The sequence below is a fragment of the Triturus cristatus genome, chromosome 4_2, assembly GCF_964204655.1.
Source record: "Triturus cristatus chromosome 4_2, aTriCri1.1, whole genome shotgun sequence".
NCBI classification, from domain to species: domain Eukaryota; kingdom Metazoa; phylum Chordata; class Amphibia; order Caudata; family Salamandridae; genus Triturus; species Triturus cristatus.
Genome location: NC_140586.1, coordinates 414,794,582 through 414,816,026, shown reverse-complemented (window position 1 = coordinate 414,816,026; position 21,445 = coordinate 414,794,582). Strand labels below are relative to the sequence as shown.

The 21,445-nt window shown below is 42.7% G+C and overlaps 1 protein-coding gene across 5 annotated transcripts in view; it reads right to left on the bottom strand.

Moving 5' to 3' along the window:
- Positions 1 to 21,445, bottom strand: part of AGL (amylo-alpha-1,6-glucosidase and 4-alpha-glucanotransferase) — a 453,547-nt gene that overhangs the window by 32,275 nt on the left and 399,827 nt on the right. For all 5 annotated transcript variants that reach the window (XM_085601874.1, XM_085601873.1, XM_085601871.1 and 2 more), the window contains exons 32-33: positions 9,896 to 9,983; positions 9,669 to 9,802 (exon numbers count right to left, since the gene is read on the bottom strand). In XM_085601874.1, coding sequence (XP_085458000.1) covers positions 9,669 to 9,802; positions 9,896 to 9,983 — 222 coding nt within the window. The remainder of the gene's footprint in view (positions 1 to 9,668; positions 9,803 to 9,895; positions 9,984 to 21,445) is intronic.

The following is a 21,445-nucleotide window of genomic DNA, read 5'->3' as shown; positions in this document are numbered from 1 at the left end:
GAGATGAGTGAGGGACTGCTGCCTTTTCTCACTGGTTGACCTTCGGTCAGTGAATGAGGGATGGCAACAGTCCCAACCCTCCTCGGATCTCCGAGGCAGAGCTGTGCAGGTAAGCAATATTTTATTTGTAATGTTTTGTGCATGCATGAATATTTGGGAGTGAGTGTTGTGAATGGATGTGTGTGTGCGTGCATGTGTGAATGCATGAGTGAGTGTGTATGTGTGCGTGTGGCCCTGCCCGTCCCTGGTAAAGTACAGGCCACAACTGGGTTAAAGGCTGTTGAAGCTCAAAGTTCATTTTTATGTATGCCCATCTCATCCATATCACATGTCCACTTTTGTAATTCAAATTTAACCAGCAAAAGCATTTTCTAAATAGTCAGCATAACTAGGATTTCTGCAAAGTAGGGTATATTGCAAGGAAGCACTATACAAAAGTAGATGTAGCAAGAGTTATGTACTTACACACCACATAGCTACTCTCGGGAATAAGTTAGTTTATTTAATTGCACTATTCACAGAGACAGCATTCTCCATCCTCAAAGGGATGCGCTTTATTTGATTCTAATAAAGTTACGGACTCTCCCAAAGGACTAAAACTGGAAACAACAGGTTAAAAAAAAAAGGAGCTCTTCCAGGAACAAGATCAACAACCAAAGGAGCAAAATTACAGCTACCCTGACAGTGATCCACAGGAAGATGTGAGCTAGACAAGCTGGCCCTGTTTCACACAGCCTGCTTTAAAATGTCAGAAAATGGAATCTCCTATGTTTTGTTGAAGTAGTTTCAGACTTACTGGGCTACAGTAGGTGCCAAGGGAAGTTTGAGCACAGGATGCGCATTTCACCATACATTGTACCCGATCTCTCTGCCTCTAGTGGATACAAGGCTGGGCATTTAGCTCTGACCAGCAAGCTCTGGCGCATGAACTATGCTCCCCCGCGTGCACGCCTTGCAGAGCAAGGCCACTGACCATGCCCAGTGCTCTGTCCCCCTAGAGCCCTCGGAGAGCGTGCAGTGTATTGTATTTGGCTTGGCCACAGAGCATGACCAACCCCACACACTGCACCGGGATCCTCTGCCCCCAAAGAATGCAGTACACCATCTTCGGCCAGACCCAGTTTTCAGAGTAGAGGAGGCAGGAATAGGAAGGAGAGGGGACACTATTGGGATTTAAATGTTGTCCTACAACAACAATGAATTCGAAATATTAACTACAACTTCATCGTCAAGCTAAGTGGATGTGGAATTTATACTTCTCAATGTAAATTAAGCATGACGATATAGTGATTGACAATATTGTGGATGTAATATTTCACTTGTGATGTTGTGGCATACATTTGCTCAGTCTTCTGCCATACTCAGCCACTCTCGATGTATCACATTTGGGGAACCCTTGAAGTGATTCAGTTCCAGTGTGGCATTACAAAAACCATTACATTTATATAGTTTAGTAGACGCTTAACCACCTATGTAGGGATAGGTAACAATGGTCTTGCTACCAGAATCAAACAACACATGAACAGTTATTTGTTTAACGAATAACACACACAACTAGCATTACACAGAGCAGGAATATTCATGCACGCCCTATTGCCCCGATGTATACCAGGGCATTAGGGAGACCCTCTGGCCCAAACGTTATTTGAAGAGTAGGCACCAGCTGCTCATCTAATTCAGTTCCAGTCCATCAAAAAATGGCTCCACGACTTACGTTAACTGAAGACCACATAATCTCCTTGTTCTTCTTCCACACCAAGGAAGTGCCTCTTTACAATTTGTTTTAATATTCAAATTGTGAAACAAGCGTCAAGATCATATTCTAGCAACATGATGAACAGTTATAATCAGTATACTATTGGCCGCACTCGTGACAAGTGTATTTGGTAAAAAGTGCTTTTAAAATCTTGCACTAACGCTTATTATTTGCGAAAAAAATCTTAGGTACAGCAACCAAAATAAACCACCCTTGGAAATCTGGTTTGTTCAACATGCTTAAACCAAACATGGGATGCACTGGGATAGACCTTTGAACTTCGATTGGGGAACAAGCAAGGCCTCCACTTTCTCGATAAGTTCGCCAATTTCGTCGAGGGTACAATTTTCTGTAGCATGTACTGGGATTTGTTTTTCGCTATATGATCCCTTGTTTTTGTCAGTTGCCTTCCTTTTGCCCATGGCGTGATCACGTTTGGGCACTTCGGGTGAGGCCAGGCCCTGCCCAGTACGATACTAAAATGTGGGAGGGGGGACTTGCTAAACAATGTAGGGCACACCACATCAAATTAAAGCAAACAGTACTTACGGTTAGAAGCCTCTTCCCGACAAGCCCAAGCGCGTCCCGTGCCGCAGGAAAACAAAGAGGCTTAAGAGCGTGGTTGCGGCCCCTCCCTCCTGGGAGTGATGGATTCTGGGGCTTTGAGTCACCCAAGGCAGGTCAACAGCAACAGTGGCGGTGGCAGCGTCCCTTTCTTTTCTTCTTCCCTTCCTAGGGTGGGGGTAGCTGCCTCAAACCTCGCCCAACTTTCAGCTCAGGATCCACACCAAATCTGCTTTGTTTGCCTGAGGCACAAAAAGATGATGGACGGAATGTTGAACATTGTCAAACATTCACCCCCAGTCACAGATCTGGGTTTAATCCATCGTTATTTTGCTCACCACCCCAGTTCAGACATAGCCATATGCAAATCAGTCTTGACCCTGTGCCTCATGGGAACAGTCCAGACCGAACTGCCAGGCCATGTCTTCCCTGGAGAGAAATCAAGCATCCTAGGACCGGTTTCGGGCTTTCAGCCCTCATCAGCCAGCATAGCTTGACTCCAGTGGCGTAGCAAGCACGGGACCCACGTCTGGGCATACCCTTCCCACTTAGGTTGAAAATGCAACACAAAAAGATGATGGAAGGAATGTTGAACATTGTCAAACATTCACCCCCAGTCACAGATCTGGGTTTAATCCATCGATATTTTGCTCACCACGCCACCCCAGTTCAGACATAGCCATATGCAAATCAGTCTTGACCCTGTGCCTCATGGGAACAGTCCAGACCGAACTGCCAGGCCATGTCTTCCCTGGACAGGAATCAAGCATCCTAGGACCGGTTTCGGGCTTTCAGCCCTCATCAGCCAGGATAGCTTGACTCCAGTGGCATAGTAAGCACAGGACCCATGTCTGGGCATACCCTTCCCACTTAGGGTGAAAAAGCAACACAAAAAGATGATGGACAGAATGTTGAACATTGTCAAACATTCAGATCTCTGTACTGGGGTGAATGTATGACATTGTTCTGCATTCTGTACATCAACTGTTGTTTTTGCATTTGTTTGCCTGCGGGGCAGCAGCTTTCTCCCTGGAAGCTTTTCTTACTTTCCCTAAGGTAAACTCAGCCAGCAAGAGAGACCCTCGCCCTCTGCACTATGGGCCTGGGCTCGCCGGCCCCTCCCGGCTGCGGGATGGACTGCTCCTTGGTCGGTCATTGGTTCCCGCTGGGTGCGACGGCCCTCTCCCAGGTCCGCCGGTCCCTAAACCGCAGCCGACGCTCTGCAGGAGCAGACAACCTAAAGCTGAGGTCATCTGAGGTCAGGGTGTCTAAAGGCTGTGAGGAGCTGTACAAAGCAGCCTGACATGGGATCAGGCTGCACAAAGAGGATGAACAAGTCAGGCTCTCCCGGCTTACTCTTGGCTCAGCCGGGCTGGGTACACTTACTTGGGGGGAGAGACCATGGGCTGCACTTTCACTGTCTTCCCCGGGCCTCAGCAACATCGGAGGCAGCAGCAGCGGCTTTCCCGGATCCTGCTGAGTCGGGCCACACACACCACAGATACCGGGCCCTAGTCTGGAGAATTCTAGGCCCAAGGTTATGCATTGCTTTATGCACATGACTCAGCAGCTTGAATCTTGCTCTTTGGCGCATAGGTAGCCAGTGGAGCGGTTTCATGCACACAGACGCTGAACTAAATCTGCATTTGTTACACACAAGCTTAGGACCTGCATTTTGCAGCACTTGTAGGCGTGATAAAAAGGTAGTCTGCCATGCCCACGTACAGTGCATTACCATAATCTAATCTGCTAATGAGTAAAGCCTGTGTAACCATCCTTCTACATTCTAGAGGGATCCATAGAAAAAACCTTCTTTGGAGTTTTAAAATTGCAAAACCTCTTCCACACAGAACCCACACATGATTCTGCATGGACAGGGTGTTGTCGATGGTTATACCCAAGTTTTTGCGCATCGTTTAGGCGCTGGGGCATCTCCCAAGGATTGTGGCCACCAAGTGGCATCCCAGATTAGGTTAGCTCCTCCGAAAAGCAGTATTTCCGATTTACCTGCGTTTAACTTGAGGCAGTGTTCGGACATCCATGTTGCCATCTCCGAGAGGCAGTTGTTTAACTTAACCCTGGTGTCCTCGTGCCTTTCTTCAATGGTTATCATCAGCTGTGTGTCGTCCGCATAGGAGCAGATGCTGAAGCCCCATTTCCTACTTATCAATGCCAAAGATGACATATAGGCATTAAAAAGTGTTGGGCTCAGGGAGGCTCCTTGGGGAACACCACAGCTGATGTTTTTTGGAGGAGAACTGGCCCATTTGTACCATCTGAGTTCTGTTCCTCAGAAAGGAGTTAAGCCACTGAAGAGCTTTGGCATAGATACCCTTTTCATAGAGCTTTTCCAACAGGAGATTGTGTGAGACTGTGTCGAACGCCGCCGACAGGTCCAATAAGATCAGGGCAACAGCCTTTCCTTGATCAGTCAGTGATGTTATGTTGTCTAGGTCGGCTAGGAGAGTGGCCTCTGTACTGTTAGTGGCTCTAAAGCCAGTCTGAGAACAGTCCAGTAGTTCGTTAACCCCCAAGTCATTGGCCAGTTGTCTGTTTACCAGCTTTTATAAGACCTTAGAGAGGTATGGGAGCTGAGAAATGGGCACATAGTTCTTTGGGTTATGAACATTTGTTCCGGCTTTCTTCAGCAGAGGAGTAACTACAGCCTGTTTCCATACTTCTGGAAATACTGCTGTGTCCAGTGATCTATTAAGAAGGTGAGTGACATAAGAGCATATTGTCGATGTGATCTGGGAGAATATAAAGTGGGGGTATGGGTTGAGGGGGGATCCTGATTTTACTTCCAACATGACTCTCTCGTCCTCTAGTTCTGTAAGAGGGGTGAAATTGCCCATCCGTGTTGCAACCTCTGGATGTGTAGGTAGGTGTTCCCAGTTGGTTACGGCTAAGGAAGAGTTAGTGTCAAATGAGGAGTACATTTTGTTGATCTTATCAGTGTCCGTTGCAGTGTAGCTATGGAGCGTTGTGGCGGAACAGGAATCAGTTATTTTTGTCAAGTCCCCTTGTTATTCTGAGAACCACCAAGATCGGGACAATCTTTCATGGTTTTTAATAAGAGTTTAATTTACTTTAAACTACATCTACACATTCATGTAATTTCTTAAGATCCATTTTTTTTAACAAATCGGATTTATTTGATACTCAGAAACCTCAGTCTTTCTATTATTCTTTAATAACAATGTGCTGTGATCAGCTGCCTTCATGTTCAACAGTTTGGTAAAACCTATAATCCTAGACGACCCTCCACTATTGTCTGTCAAAGCCAGGAGGGTCTCTACCCACAACTTATTTGAAGCCCTGATCCATTTTATGTTCATGGAGTTATTTCTATATATGCATTTTTTTCATCGGGGGATTCCAACGTTTGTTCTCCAAGGCTGCATCCATACCAGATTTTGTTTCTGAAATTTATACTATCCACTGAATACCTCAATGAATCCTACACTCTTATGGTAAATGTATCTCTTGTGGACATCATGAACATACGCCATGTATCAGACCCAGATGATCGAACTGTAGCCACCACTCTTTTAAAGTTATCTGCTTTAAATCCAAGGTGATTAGCTTCAAGTATTAAGGATACGTTTTAAGATTACATTTCTAAAAAAATGTTTTTTAAATGATGACATAACTTGAGCATATACTACTAAACTCGATAAGTCGGACATTCCACTCTCACCTCAAGTTTTGTCAATTCCTCCCTAATGTTAGGATTAGTCCCCAATAAACTCCAACATGCCTTTGTAACACTTTCTCTCAAGAAACTGAATGGTGTCAATGTGAACTATAGGCTGATTTGTGGTCCACCCTCAATTGCACAAATCCTTCAAGCAGTAGTTATGGCTCAGTTCTTGGACTAGTTGAAACAAATAACTTCCTTAGTAAACTCCTCACTAATTATAGAGCGGCACTGAAACGTCTAATGTGTACCAGGCTAGAAATTCGACCACCATGAATGTATAACTGCCGCACCTTGATATACGCAGAACTGGAGAAAAGGACCTTGAGTACATAGGTCACATTGGAAAGCAGTCATTGTTTTCGTCACACCAGTACCTGATGTAATAATCAGTCACAGTACAGTGCAAGTATTCTTCACTTTCTGCTAGTTTGTAGTTGTCTCGGAGGGTCTGAAATCGTATCATGTCTCCCTTCGCCTACAGATCACCTTGTCTGGCCATACCAAATCATGTCCCACTTTGTGAATCCTTCCAGGTTCTCCACCTCCTTCAAAGATAGAAACTTATATAAGTACCGGAGCTGTGACACCATAGCTTCAGAACACTTCTTGACTAAAGAACACTCTGCTAAGAAGAAGAGCTCGATAAACTTTAAGAGGGACTGCCACTTTACAGTTTTGCTTTGCTGTTTTGGCCTGCTGATTGCAGCTTCTGTCTTGAGCGGGTGAAAGGACTGGGCATTGCTTTCTATATCCTGCTTCCAAGGTTCTCCAAGGAAAGACTTCACCTGCAGCCCCTGAAACTCCTCTGCTGGGAGTTCTGGCCTGCCAAGTGGTGCCAATTCCAGTCTTGGGCCCTTGGAGGTGGTGTGGCTGCTAAAGAACCAAGATAACCCTGGAATCGACCCTCAGCACCAGTTTTTTCTGACTGAGCACCGCTGTGCGTTTAAAAAACGAATGCATCGCCATGGTGTGGTTGATTAATCCCCGCAGCACCTGCCGTTCAGCTGAAAGATCACCGCAACTTGAGTACCTAGCGTCGTGTCACTGACGTTCTTGGTACATGCTCCGACTCAAACGCAGGCCCTGCTGTGCAGCTGAAGAAATCGAAGCATCTCCGGCTTCAACGCTAGGAAATTGACATAGCTCCTGTTCTGCCACTTGACCTGGAGCATCCAGATTTTTGATGTATATTCCCGGTGCGACAAGTACTTAATCAACTTTGCTCCACAGTAAGGAACCGAGGCCACATGTCCAGAAATCAACGCATCACCTCCCCTCAGGGTAAAAGAACCAACGCATCAGCTCCCCTGACATTAAGGAACCGATGCATCACCTCCCCTGCATTGCAGTAAGGCATCAATACATCACCTCCTCCTCGGAGTAAGGAATTGATGCGTCGCTTTGCTTTTCTGGTGACTCACCTCCCCTGTGCCTGTTTGCATCTTTGATTTTGACGCATCCAAGCTACTTAGTGCTAAAAGTGACGCATCCATAGTTTCCTATGGACTGAACTGTTTTGAACCTTTTAAAAGTGATATCTTCATTTGGGTATGTTGGATTTTTGTTGTTTTGGTCTTGTTTTATATAGATAAATATTGGTTATAGGTGTGGTGTCCTTCTATGGTGTTTTTCCTGTGGTACTGTAATGTGCAAATTGTACAACGCGACAACTTCACTCTTTGAAAGTGTGCTTGCCCAGTGTCTTGCACTGCATACATCAACTTTGGAAGAAAATGCTATAGCCAGGATTCGGGAAGGACCCACAGCTATTGATTGCAATCAGTCATATAAAAATATGTCAAGACAGGTCTTAAGTGGGATGAAAAATGTGTTGACTCTCTAAAAGGGAACATGTCAAATACATTTCTGATTACCACAGTGTGCTCCCCGACCGGTATTTTGGTTTCTCCCTGAGATGTCATTGCATCCAGATATATAACACAAGAACTGACCTACACCTAAAACCTGTCAGTACGATTGGTTTGGTCAATGGTTGTTAACTGTTGAACATAAATGAGTAACAACAAGGATTTCGGCATGTATCCATCACCTTCATACATAAATGCAATTACAACTGCAACACATGACCATTATTCTGTGTGCTCTATAGAGAGATCAATCCACTGACAGGCACGTTGCTTTGGCTTCAGCGTCAGAGCTCTCAATCAAAGCCCCTCAAACACCTGCACATGCATGAAATAAAATACAGAAAGAAACACAAGGGAGGCAAGATTGAGTAAAACTTGAAATAAGAGAGGAACTAAAGTGCTGACATGCATTGCCTTAACATTTTTAACACTCATTGGTCATAAATCAACCCATGTTTTGCATTAATGCTGTTAAGGACATGAAGAGGGACAGTTTTAATATCATACAGCAGATAGCCCAATTCTCTGGTATTGTGCTTGACTCGGATATTTGGATCAACCTCACAAGGGAACAAGAACCATGGCCTGCTCGTCTTTTGGATCAATTTCATGGGGGAACAAATGCAGCAGCTCCACTTCTAACGGGGCCAGTGACGTGCAGCCAGAGCCTGGAGTGTTACAGTGGGGGAGGTTAGCATGGTGAGGGGACTCCGCACAATATGGATATCAGTAGATTAGAATTCTAACATTTATCATTACAAAGAACAGGGCACCAGAACACATGTGCTGCAGCCACTCCTATATTTGATGAATGGGAAAGGGTAGGATCCATGCCTGTGAATGACTGATGGCTGTTCTCACGCAGGGACAGAGACTCCAACGCCCGAAACCATGATGCTGAAAGCGTCACTGGCCTATCGTGGATCCAGCCATAGATTACAATGGCAATGATTCATTATGAAGGAATTTAGAACAGTAAGACCTGAGTCGTGTGTACAGTTCAGAAAGTTGATTTACTGCCTGGCTTCTGTCTCCTGCTTCAGAGCGAGGCTGGGCAGGCAGTCTGGGACAGACAGAAAAGACTAAATACATCAATGTGTTTAGAGATACGATTGTATCTCTAAATAAATTGATCTATTTAATATTTGTGCAGGAATGTAAAGGAATATCAGGTGCCCTAATGGAGAATCCGGCACTAGTCTCATCTGTTGGGCTCAACTGCAGTCCTTGGAGTAATTGAGGCACATGGAGACCACTGCAGCCCAATCTGGGTTATTTTATCATGTTTCCGAGGTCTGATGACTTCTAAACATACACACTAACCAACACAAGAAATGACAGAAATTAAGCAAATTACACCGGTATAAGTGAAATTTCATTTGGGTGCAGTGCAAAACATCTCAGGTCTGCAGACAACTGGAAAATGCACGGCAAACATATTTCTGTTTTAGGTACAGAGCTTCAGGCTCCTTACACACCACTCTCACTATCTTACGTAAGTTGCCAACATTGCTTCTGTACAGGGAACTTGTCGGTACAACAAAAAAGGAAATATCAATGGGGCAAGGCCCATGTCCTTTAAAAATAGGCCCAAAATCATTATTTTTGTGGGGATCATAGTGTACCACCTGGGGATATGTTTATATGCCCTCACAGGGAGGGTGCACTGCACTGTTTGAAACCGACTGCCCTAATACTTACAGTGCTATTATGTGCCAATTAATTGTATTTGAGCTTTTAAAAACATAGTAATAGGATATTAATATAAAGTACATACCTCTCAAGATGTACGTAATGACGAGAAAGAACATTTTTAACCAATACAATGGTTTTCATGTACGTCTCTTCACCAAGCAACTTTGAGAAATACAGCTTTGCTCGTAGGAAATACCCAATTGGCCACAGCCATTCCTAAAATTAGAAAAAGAACAATTTTGAATATTGATGAAGATGTCAGCTAATCATAGAAAAAAGTTCAAAGTCAAGCAAAAGATTTTGACTCACAGGTCCTTGATGGTAATTAAATCCTTTTGAAACATTGTAGTTGTCGTTGTCCAAGGAGTTGTCATATACTCCGCAGTAAACCATATCGCTGTTGGAAAAAGTAAAACTATGAAGCTCAAATTTAAAAAATCAGAACTATATTTACCATCATAAAGTATAAAATATCATTGCAGTTTTGCTCACTTTTAATTGTAAAAAGAAAATAAAACCCTGGAGCAAACCAAATTAAGTTGAAACTAAGGGCCTGATGTAATTAACACTGGTCGCAAAATACTGATCACAATTTGCAACAAGTATTTTTGTGTCCAGTGTAAAATTTTGGGAACCAACCTTTGCACTAATAGGTCCGTTCATAAATTTCTAAATCATATTGGGTCGCAATCTGACATTTTCCATCAATATTCATGCGATAGGTCGCAAATTGCAACTCACAATTATTAGATGACATCACAGGGATGGTGGCCAACTGCAGTCAGTAGATCACCATGCCTGCGATCACATTTCAATAAAGTAATTTTAGTTTTAAAAAGACAACCCATTTTCCTTCATGGAAATGGGTCTCCATTTAAGAAAAAAAAGTACTTTTTTTTTTTACAAAAGTTTTCCTAATGTTGATAGTGGTCACCTGGACCACTGCTCATTCCAAAATAAACGAACAGTTTTTTATGACCAAAAAGGGGAACAGGTCCCCCAGAGGGGAAGGGGATGTTGGTTGTAAAGCATTGATACATTGTATTACAACAGTATTTGGAAGTGACGCCGTAAACATGCCCCTTCCAAAAACAGTTTTGTAATGGATTTCTAAGCCCAGATAGAGATTCGGTAACCTCTTACTGAATCTTTAGTTTCTGAGGATGTGTCTTGTGAATTTGCTCTGGCACATTTACTTTTAAGCATTCAGTCAATTTCACAAAATGTTATTATAAATAAACTTAAATCATGTAAAAAAAACTAAAGTTTTCTTGTGGCTCAATGCCCAAGTTGTCAACTGAGGACCAAGGCGATCACCCTCTAATCTGACGTTCTTCACTTGATTATATTGTGAAATTCTTGAGCTGATCCCTTAATTTCAGTGTGCCATAGTCCCCTTATTTGCAATAAATGTGAGCACATAGTAAGTTTTAGATCAATGGAAATACTTTAATGCTTTGTGATGGAGTGCACTTTAAAGAGGAGACTCTTCAACTTCATCCTAAATTTGAGGACCATTGGGGTGATCTTAATGGATACAGGGAGGTTGTTCCAGATCTTGGGTGCATAGATAGAAAAGACATGCTGCTATGTTTAGGTCTCGCTGAGTCAGCGCGCATGCGCTGCTCGGAGAGACTTTGGTAGGTGAGTTTTCAAAGTGCTGCTGGCTGGCGACAAGCTTGCGTTCACACACGCGAACCGCCAGCCTTCAGCGCCATCTGTCTTTCCTCTTGCTTGCTCCCTGCCTCCGCCCCTCAACCCGCCTTCGCGCTTACATATGGAATTGATGTTTTCTCCCAATAAACTGCCTCCTAACAACAATTATGACTCATGTAGATAAATGACCTGGTGTATTGCTTTATATGGATACAAGGGCATTTGGTACAATACTAATAATTATTTATGAAAACGTTTTGATACCAATATTAAAGCTATAAATGAATTTAATTTAGATGGTTCTTTGCTTCTTACATAAATATGTGAAATATTGCTCAATACAGCCAGAGCAGGAGATTTATGAACCTGCTTGTATATTGAGTTGTAGGTGATTGATCCTTAATTGAGAATATTTATGCAAGCTAGAAAAATTTCCCAAATTGGGATTATATGGACCCTCTTTCTACATTTAGCTAAACAAATCCTGTTGGTCAGTCTGTCAATTAGTTAGGTTGATAAAATAATAATATTTTAATTGATTATTCGTAATAATGATTATTGGCAGAGCTATAAACAGCAAGCGTTTTCAAAAGTAAGACTTTCATGATAAGTAAAGGCAATGTACACAGCCATGACAAAAACATGGATTGCCCTCCCACCTATTGGGTTACTCTTAATATTAGAAGTTTCACAGGGAAACAAGATGTGGCTAAATTGTATTATGAGCAATTGGGATACAATTCCTTATTTCATTAGAATTCTGTCAACACTAATACATAAAGTAGTGCACTTATCAACTACAAGTTGTGGAGGTTAATACAGAAAGTATCTGCTTGCCAGAGCTCAGACAAACAAACTTCTTCGGAATTTACTCAATTCAAAGCCTTAGCTTGCTTTGTTTCCCATGAACTTCAGATGCTGAATGTGACGCTCCATAGTAGTTGGTTCTACATTTTGGCTACAGGAGAATCTGACACACGAGAGCTAAGGGTAACAGTGAAGGGATGACGTATGCACTAACACTGCATAACATCAATTTTTTTAACTTGTAATTTGTCAAAGAATTAAAATTTCTTCAATATGCTTTGATTGGCCAAACATGGATCCGTTTACTCCTTCCAAGCAGCTGTGGATGATTCCTAGCAGGTGTAAATATTTTTAGTACAGTGAATCTGTACGCCATAACTTTACAATTAGGCGGTAGTAAACCCCATGCGAGGGGTGATACGTGGGCATGGTTTGCCTTGAAAGTCTGTGAATGCCCACAACTATGTGAATGTTGAACATTTGCAAACTTGTTACTAACACTTTTCCACCTGTGAGAAGGTCGGAGATTTGCCCCAGAGCTGGGTAAAATCCACCTCCAAGGGGGGAATAAGTCCTCTGCTATACAAATACAACATACATAGACATACTCTGAAACTTTATGTCGGGGGCAGGGTGTAGTGTCCATACTATGAATGGTCACGCGGTAGTTGGGAATGTTATTGCTTGTTCTAGATTCTATGTTCGATGGTGGGTGGTTGAGATGTGCTGTGGGCAACAGACTGTCGTGGTTGTGTAAGCTGTCTTCTCTGCCATAAATAAAACTACTGGAACTCTTCGTGCGTCTAATTGAGTTACTTCATATTGGCGACGACCGGGATTTCAAAGAAGACAGCGCTCACGTTTGGAAGTGATTTTAAAGGTATTTATATTGTGCGTGAATGCACCTGCGGCTGTTTTCTAACTGTTGTGCTCATGATTGCACCTGCGGCTGTAATGACACGGTACAGTGGGTTTCAAAACATGCTGGCTTAAGAAGAATGTAAGGAGAGCAGAAGTCATTGATGCGATACTAAACTAACATAAGTATTCTCTATGTATAACTATCAAAAACTGACAAAATCATTCATTTTTCCAGGAGGTTTCTTAATACGAGAACTTTTCCTTTGAGCAGGTATTTCTCTACATTCAACAGGTACATCTTCTACAGGACTAACACTTTGATTCACTCCCGGAATATCACTGGGTGTCATAACAGCATCCGGAGTTAAAGTAGGTGTCACAATGTTATCACCAGTACCAAAAACTTGAACATTAGAAGCTGGAAGTAACTTCCCTGATTCAAAGTCAAATCCAACTCCAAAATCTAGAAAATTTTGACAATCCTCACTCACTTCCTTGACTGGTGACTCATTTCGTGGGAAAACATGATTCCCCACCCACGTTCTTGGATCTAAACATAGATACCCGTCTAAAATTCCAAATTTTCCCTCATTGTACTCTGACAGCTTTGCTGAATACTTCAATTACTTTAACTGGATCAGACCATTTAGACCATCTTTTGTCTAAACCTCCATATTTAACACGAACAAAATCACCCACTTTGATTTTACAGTGCACAGGACGATTCTTGCAATTGACCCTACGCATCTTATCTTGGTAATTTTGAACACGCTCTCTAACCACATTAAAATCCAAAATAGGATCACAAATATTGTTCTTTTTCAACCACCACGGCATAAGTTTAGAACATGGTCTTCTACCTCTCAACATTTCAAATGGAGAACAACCTGTGACTGAATTAGGAGACATGCGATATGTATGTAAAGTGGCCCGTAAAGCTTTTTTCCAATCCATATTGCTCTTTATAGCAAGTTGTATTGATTCTTTTACAACTTTATTAAACCGTTCAACTTGACCATTGGCCATTGGATTATAGTTGGAAACCCTTTTATGAATGACGCCACATTTATGTAAGAACATTTCAAACTCACAACTAATGAATTGTGGCCCATTGTCTGAAACAAGCTCAGAAGGCAAACCTTCACGACTAAAAACATTTTCCAAAAATTCAATAACTTGATTGGAAGTAACTTTGTCAACCACAATGACCTCCGGCCATTTAGAAAAATAATCCACTAACACCAAGGCGAAAACATGTTTGGCTGCAGGTAGATTTAGAGGACCAATAATATCGATACCAAGTTTCCTCCAGGGTCCCTGTGAATACTCAATAGGAGAAATTTCCCCAGATAAAGGTTTGACAGACTTGTCACTCTTCGAGCATTGGACACACTCTCTGACCCACCTGTCTACCATGCTGTCAATACTAGGCCACCAATAAAATTCTCTCAAACTTCGCTTAGTAGAAGACATGCCTAAGTGTCCTTCATGGGACAGATTCACCAACTGTTCTCTGATTTTCTGAGGCGGAACAATTTTATCACCCCTAATTACAAATCCATGTGAAAACATGAGCTCATCCTTGATTTTACAGAATGATCCCATTTCTCCACTCAACTTCCTCTCTTCAGGCCAGCTACTTTTTAGATATTTTGCAACATCTAACAAAATGCCATCTTCAGACATTGCATTAGTCCAAATCTCTTCTGAAATAGCATCCGAACTTATACTGTGCTGAACATCCTTTATAGTATACGCTATGTCACACTCATCTGTAACATCAATGGGATCTAAACTCTCACTGTATGATAGACGAGACATGCAGTCAGCATGGACATTCATACGGCCAGGAATATACACAACTGAACACTGATACTCTTGCAATTTAGCCGCTAACCTAGCCAGCCGAGCCGTGAGAGGTCTACCCCCACCAGCTGCCAACATATTTATAAGGGGTTTATGGTCTGTTCTCAATTGAAATTGTGTCCCCCACAGAAATTGTCTAAAATGTTGTGCAGCCCAGGTACATGCCAGTAATTCCCTCTCTATTGTGGAGTAGTTGAATTCTGCTCCACGCAAGGCTCTAGAAGCATAAGACACAACATACTCTTCTCCAAATTTCTTTTGCATGAGGACAGCACCTAATCCAGTGCTACTGGCATCTACTGCGACAATACATTCCCCACCAATCATGAAAGGTCTCAAACACGGAGCAGTACAAATTTCTTTCTTAAGGGCTTCAAAAGCTTTGTTTTGCTCTTCACCCCAAACAAATTTTGCATTCTTTTTCAGTAAAATGCGAAGAGGAAATACTCTTGCAGAATAGTTTTTAACAAATTTGCTATAAAATTCCGTTAGACCTAAGAATGATAACAATTGTTCTTTGGTAGTAGGAGCTGGAGCTTTTGAAATACTAGCAACATGGTCTAGCTTTGGTTTAATACCCTCGCGAGATAGCTCATGACCTAAATACTCAACACTATCTTTTCTAAATTTGCACTTTGAAAACTTGAGCGTTAAACCTTTCTTTTGTATATTGTTCAATACCATTTTTAAGTTGCTATCGTGTTCCTCAAAATCTTTTCAGAAAATCAGAATGTCATCTTGGAAGGCTATTGCGCCAGGGCAATCCTCCAACACATCTTTCATAAGTCTTTGGAAAACCGAGGCAGCACTGGCTAACCCAAATGGCATTCACAAAAATTGGTACATGCCCTCAGGTGTAATGAAGGCTGTTAAACACTTAGATTGTTCATGTAGCATGATTTGGTGGTATGCACTAGCTAAGACTACCGTAGAAAATACACATGCACCAGACAAGGTTGAAATTAATTCATGAATATTAGGTAGTGGATGCCTGTCAATCCAAATTTCTTTATTCAAACTACGAAGGTCAACACACAACCGAAGATCCCCATTGCTTTTAAGGGAAAGAACCACTGGAGAATGTTATTGCTTGTTCTAGATTCTATGTTCGATGGTGGGTGGTTGAGATGTGCTGTGGGCAACAGACTGTCGTGGTTGTGTAAGCTGTCTTCTCTGCCATAAATAAAACTCCTGGAACTCTTTGTGCATCTAATTGAGTCACTTCACAGGGGTTGCTCCATACAGTAAACATGGAACAAAAAAAATTAAAGAAATTAAAATGTGCTGTTGCACGGGAAACTTCCTTTCAAAAAAGCTCAGTTGTACTGTGCCCACAGCTGTGCATTGGGCAAACAGCAAATGCCACACGACCTTCCCAGTTGTATGACTGGAAACCCATGAGTGGTACGGCTTTCCAAGCACACTACTACTGGGCTTGCACCTAAATTCCCAAATCTCGTAAATGTACAGCCATGATTAAGAGTTTGTTTACGGGTGCAGGAATAAAAATATATCTTTTGAATCAGGCTCTGATTTGTGCTACAATTAAATTACTAAATGAAAGCCATCTGATGTGTTCGTATTGTTAGTTGTTCATCTCGCCCCAAAATAGTCTATTTCTACTGCATCATTTCTTTCGGCTTTTTAAAAAAAAAATCTTTATTGTTATTCAATAACAGTAACAGTACCATATTTTCTCCCGCACTCCCCACCCCAGGGAAAAATTCACAACAATGCACACATACATTACATGGGTTCGCTGGTGTTGCGTGGTACATCATTGCATTTTTAAGTCTCGCTGAGTCAGCGTGCATGCGCTGCTCGGAGAGACTTTAGTAGGTGAGTTTTCAAAGTGCTGCTGGCTGGCGACAAGCTTGCGTGCACGCGCGAACCGCCAGCCTTCAGCGTCATCTGTCTTTCCTCTTGCTTGCTCCCTGCCTCCGCCCCTCCCCCCGCCTTCGCGCTTACAAGTATTCGGGATTCTCCCAGTGGGTGCATCTCCGTCAGGCAATATCACGCCCACCTTAAATGTATCTTCCATCGCTGCCTCAACGTGCTTTCTCTTTCCACAAACTTGATGTTTGTGTTCCTTTATTTTGAGATGCTTTTAGTATTACTGTTTTGTGACTTAAGGAACATTAAGGAAATGTTACTGTGAAACTGGACAACGTTCTCAGTGTTTATTTCTGATCGCAACGGCTGCTTCATGTCCGTTGCACCATTCAGAGAGTCCTTTCGTTGGCGCCTTCATGAGGACATGATGAGGAAGCTGGAAACTTTTGGCACATTCTCTTTAACCCTTTCGATGCGCATGACGGAGCGGTTCCGTCATGCGCATCGGTTGCGCTGTGCGGATGACGGAACCGCTCCGTCATGGCCCCGCCCGCGCACGAACCCTTCAGCACAGCGCGGTAATCTGCGCCGCGCTGAAGGGGTTAAAAGCACAGCATGTTGGCAACTGCTTAGTCGATTAGACCTAAGTTGCGCTTTAGATCTCAAAGCGCTATGGTGGGTGCAGCAGTTATAACTCATGAAATATGGGGTGCAACTCACAAGGAGGGGGCAGGTTTGAGTGCACATTGGTTGCAATCGAACTCTTAAGATGATGGGCTGTGTGTATCCATTATTAGCACTCAGTCTTTGCTAAGTGATATTGTTTTGTTTTTGTTGTTGTGTCAATGCTTTGCTGCGCCCGTTTGACTTACAACGTGCTTTCTCTTTCTCCAAACTCGATGTTTGTGTTCCTTTATTTTGAGATGCTTTTAGTATTACTGTCACACATACAACCACAACCACACCCAACCACACACACACACACCCAACCACAACCAACACACACACAACCACACAACTACATACACACACACCCCACCACCCAACCACACACACACAACCACAACCAACACACACACAACCACACACACACAACCACACACACACACACACACACACACCCCACCACCCAACCACACACACACACACAACCACACACACAACCACAAGCACACACACAACCACCCACACAACCACACACACACACACCTACACCCAACCACACACATAAACATACACACAACCACAACCACACACACAAAGGGAGGAGACAACTGCAGCAGGACCTTCGGCTCGATCAGGACAGCAGAACTACCGGAAAAGGAACCCCTCGGCACAACCTGGCCAGCAAGAAGTTGTCACTGGAGACATCGTGATCCTATTAACAATAGTGTCCTCAACACACACACAACCACAACCACACACACAAAGGGAGGAGACAACTGCAGCAGGACCTTCGGCTCGATCAGGACAGCAGAACTACCGGAAAAGGAACCCCTCGGCACGACCTGGCCAGCAAGAAGTTGTCACTGGAGACATCGTGATCCTATTAACAATAGTGTCCTCAATGATGTAATCCAAACTGTAAACAGTGACAAATAACATCCCTATATATTGCAGTACCACAAAAACAGCAACAAGCATTGGCAAAGCCAATAGGTCTCGCCTTTGGGACCTTATAAGTGTTTTGCCATGCAACAGTTGTTGTTGCCCCAAGGATATTGTGCTGTATAACTAAATACTTATAAGGTCCCAAAAGCGAGACATATTGGCTATGCCAATGCTTGTTTTTCTTTGATGGCACTTCCTAGTCTGTAGTCTGATGGTGTCCTGGGTGTGCCAAGAACCACCAGAGATGTGGAGCCTGTCTGCAAGATAAGAGGAAGTGTTAGTTGTGATGCTTGGAAATTATGCAGTTGGTTTTGAAAATGCTGTGTGTGACCAAAGGAGCCAATGAAGTTTCATTAGGGTGGGAGTGATGTGTTCATATTTACACAGGCCCTCAATGATGATTTTCTGTAGCTTGTAGGATATCATTAAGGGGTGCCAATGTGAAACCTGAGGGCCATGGAGTAGGGTGTAACCACTATCCAGATAAAAGAGTGCAAAGGCTTAAATAGCTTTTTGGGAGTCGCATTCTAGAAGAAATGGTTACACTTTCTTGAGAGGAAAGAGCTGGTATCAGGCCATCTTTTATTTATTTCTTTAGCATTGTGTTCTTTGAGGGTGAGCGTGGTATTTTAAGTGAATCCAAGTGACTTGGCATTCAATGAAAGTTGGGATTCAAAGCTGTCAAGGTTCATGTAATTGAGACAAATTTGTACAATCTCTTGTTTGTTGTTCTCAGCATAGAATAGGAATTCTGTTTTGGTTGGCTGAACTGGAGATCCATGTCTGGATTATGTACAGGCAGTATCTGAGGTACTGGATGTCTGAAGCAGAGGAGACTTAAGAAGAGCGGTGTATCATCAGCATAAGGTGAATCTTCATGTTCATATCTGCACATAGAGCATCAAGCAGCTCCATGTAGAGGTTGAAGATGATACTAGACAGTATGGAACTCTCACTGACTCTGCAGGTGATAAGGATCTTTTGGTTTATGGAGGTGCCCATATGAACAAAGGTGAATCCCATTTAAGAATTAAGGGTGCGCATGAGGACGGATAGCAAGTTGTTTTGAAGGAAGCTGACAAGTGCGGCAATATCAGGAGGCAGGGGTACTATTAATCTGATGTCAAGAGGGCATGATATGCGATGTGTAGGGTGTTGGTTTAAGTGCTTCAGTGTGATCTGGTAGTCAAGAAGCAGATGGTTAGCATAAATGTGATCTTGGAGTTGAACATAGAGTGCTTTTTTATGATATTGCCAATAAATTAAAGGCTACTGATGGGCCAGTAGTTAATAAAGTAATCAGGGTCTAGTATAGATTTGTTTGGGAGTGGAAGTTTATGACCTGTCTTGATAGCTTTTGGGAAGATGCCTTGAGCAAGGGAGGCATTGACAATAGTGAGTAAGGTTGAGTGAGCATCCCCGGAGAGAGTTTTGATGAGTGACAGTGGTAAAACACAATCGTCATAAGACTTTGACGGGGTTCAGTGTGTCAGAGAGAAGTGCGAAATATAAGCTTTAAAGGATAACCATTGCTGGATTATATAGGAAGGGGTGAACAAAAGGCATGAAGCAGGCTTAGTGTTGTTAATGTGCTGTTGCGTCTGTGTTAAGGGCTACAGATTGTTCAAACCAGGCTGTTGCTATTGTAGAATGTGGAAACTTTACAGATTGTAATATGCTGTGTGGAATTCCAAGGAGTTGAGTTGAATGCTGGTGATCTTGGTAGCGAACTACTTAGTGGAATAAAAGATGAAATAATCAAGTGGAGGGCTCACTTGTTGTTCAGCGCATCATAACAGTTTGGCAATGATTGGAACCTCACTTCTCAGGTGTGGATCATCAATCTAGGGGCCCATGAATACTACTTTGTTTTGTGCTCCTAATGTGCAACTGATCACTATAAATTGTGATGCTCTGTGGAGACTATTCGTGAATTTCCAAGGTGAAAACACTGGGACTGTTGATTCATTGCAGCCGTCTTACCAGTCTGCACATGCAGAGCGAAGAAGAGGAAGACCTAGTTTTAACTTTACAGCTTCTTCAGAATTTTGAGCTTAACTGGATGCTATAAATACCTGGATTGTTCAGGAATTCCTACTTTCTGACATATTTGCTGGATGAATTGATTGCGACTTGCTTGAAATGTGTACAACTACTTTGTTTTTACATGAACTAGTTGCGCTGGGACTTACCGTTCGCATTGGAAAGGCAGAAAGGAAGGATCCGGACATAGAGTTCGAAGCAGAGACGTGTGAAGTTTCCTCTGGAGTCCCTGTTTCATCTCTATGTAATTACGTCTATCTACGTCTAGACGATGATGTCACCACGTTGATGTGACCATTTGATACATCATGATGTGGTTGCCTTTTTGAATAGGGAACTGGCAGAAATAACCAACCTCAACATTTGGGATGGCAATGTTTGGCCACCGAGTAGTTTTCTTTCTGCCACTGTGGTGATCCGCTTTGCATGTTATTTGGCACAATCGATGTATTCAACATTGAATGCTTTTATGGTCCTGTAATTTTTTCTTCTTTAACAACGAATACCCATTTGGACATAAAATCCACACGTAACAATACATACCTTTCTCCCTGAAACAACAATTCTAGATGGGCCTATGAAATCCAAACCCAACTTTGTCCAAGGTTCTGACAGTATCTCTAATCGAGATAAAGGCGCATTATGTGTTCTACTCATATCACTTTTGACACACTGTCAGCAGTCCTCAACCACCCTCTCTACCTGACACCAGTATGGTTCACGTACCCTTGCTTTTGTCAAGTACCTCCCAAAGTGACCTTCGTGTGCCTAATTGATGACTTTCTCTCCTAGATCTTCAGGTGGCACTAACCGTGTACCCCTGAATAAGGAACTCTCAATTAAACTAAATTCCTCTCATACATTCCAGTACACTTTGGCAGCGTCAGAATTCTCCTTAACACTGGACCATCGACTAACTACAGACTCCAATCACTTTTACAAGCTCTTCATCACTGTCCTCTGCTCACTCTGAATCCTCTTCTGATATTGTCTTTTCTCTTACCCTTGCTATGGATGTGGCAGTAACTTTCATTCTTTCATTACACTCAGTCAGCAGCCTTGAAAAGCAATCTGCAACATAATTCATTTTGTTGAAGGAGAGCATTCCATACTCCAAACTCAATCCGGCATGTATTTGTGTGGAGCAGAGGAGAAACTTAGATGACTAGAAATGGGGTGAAG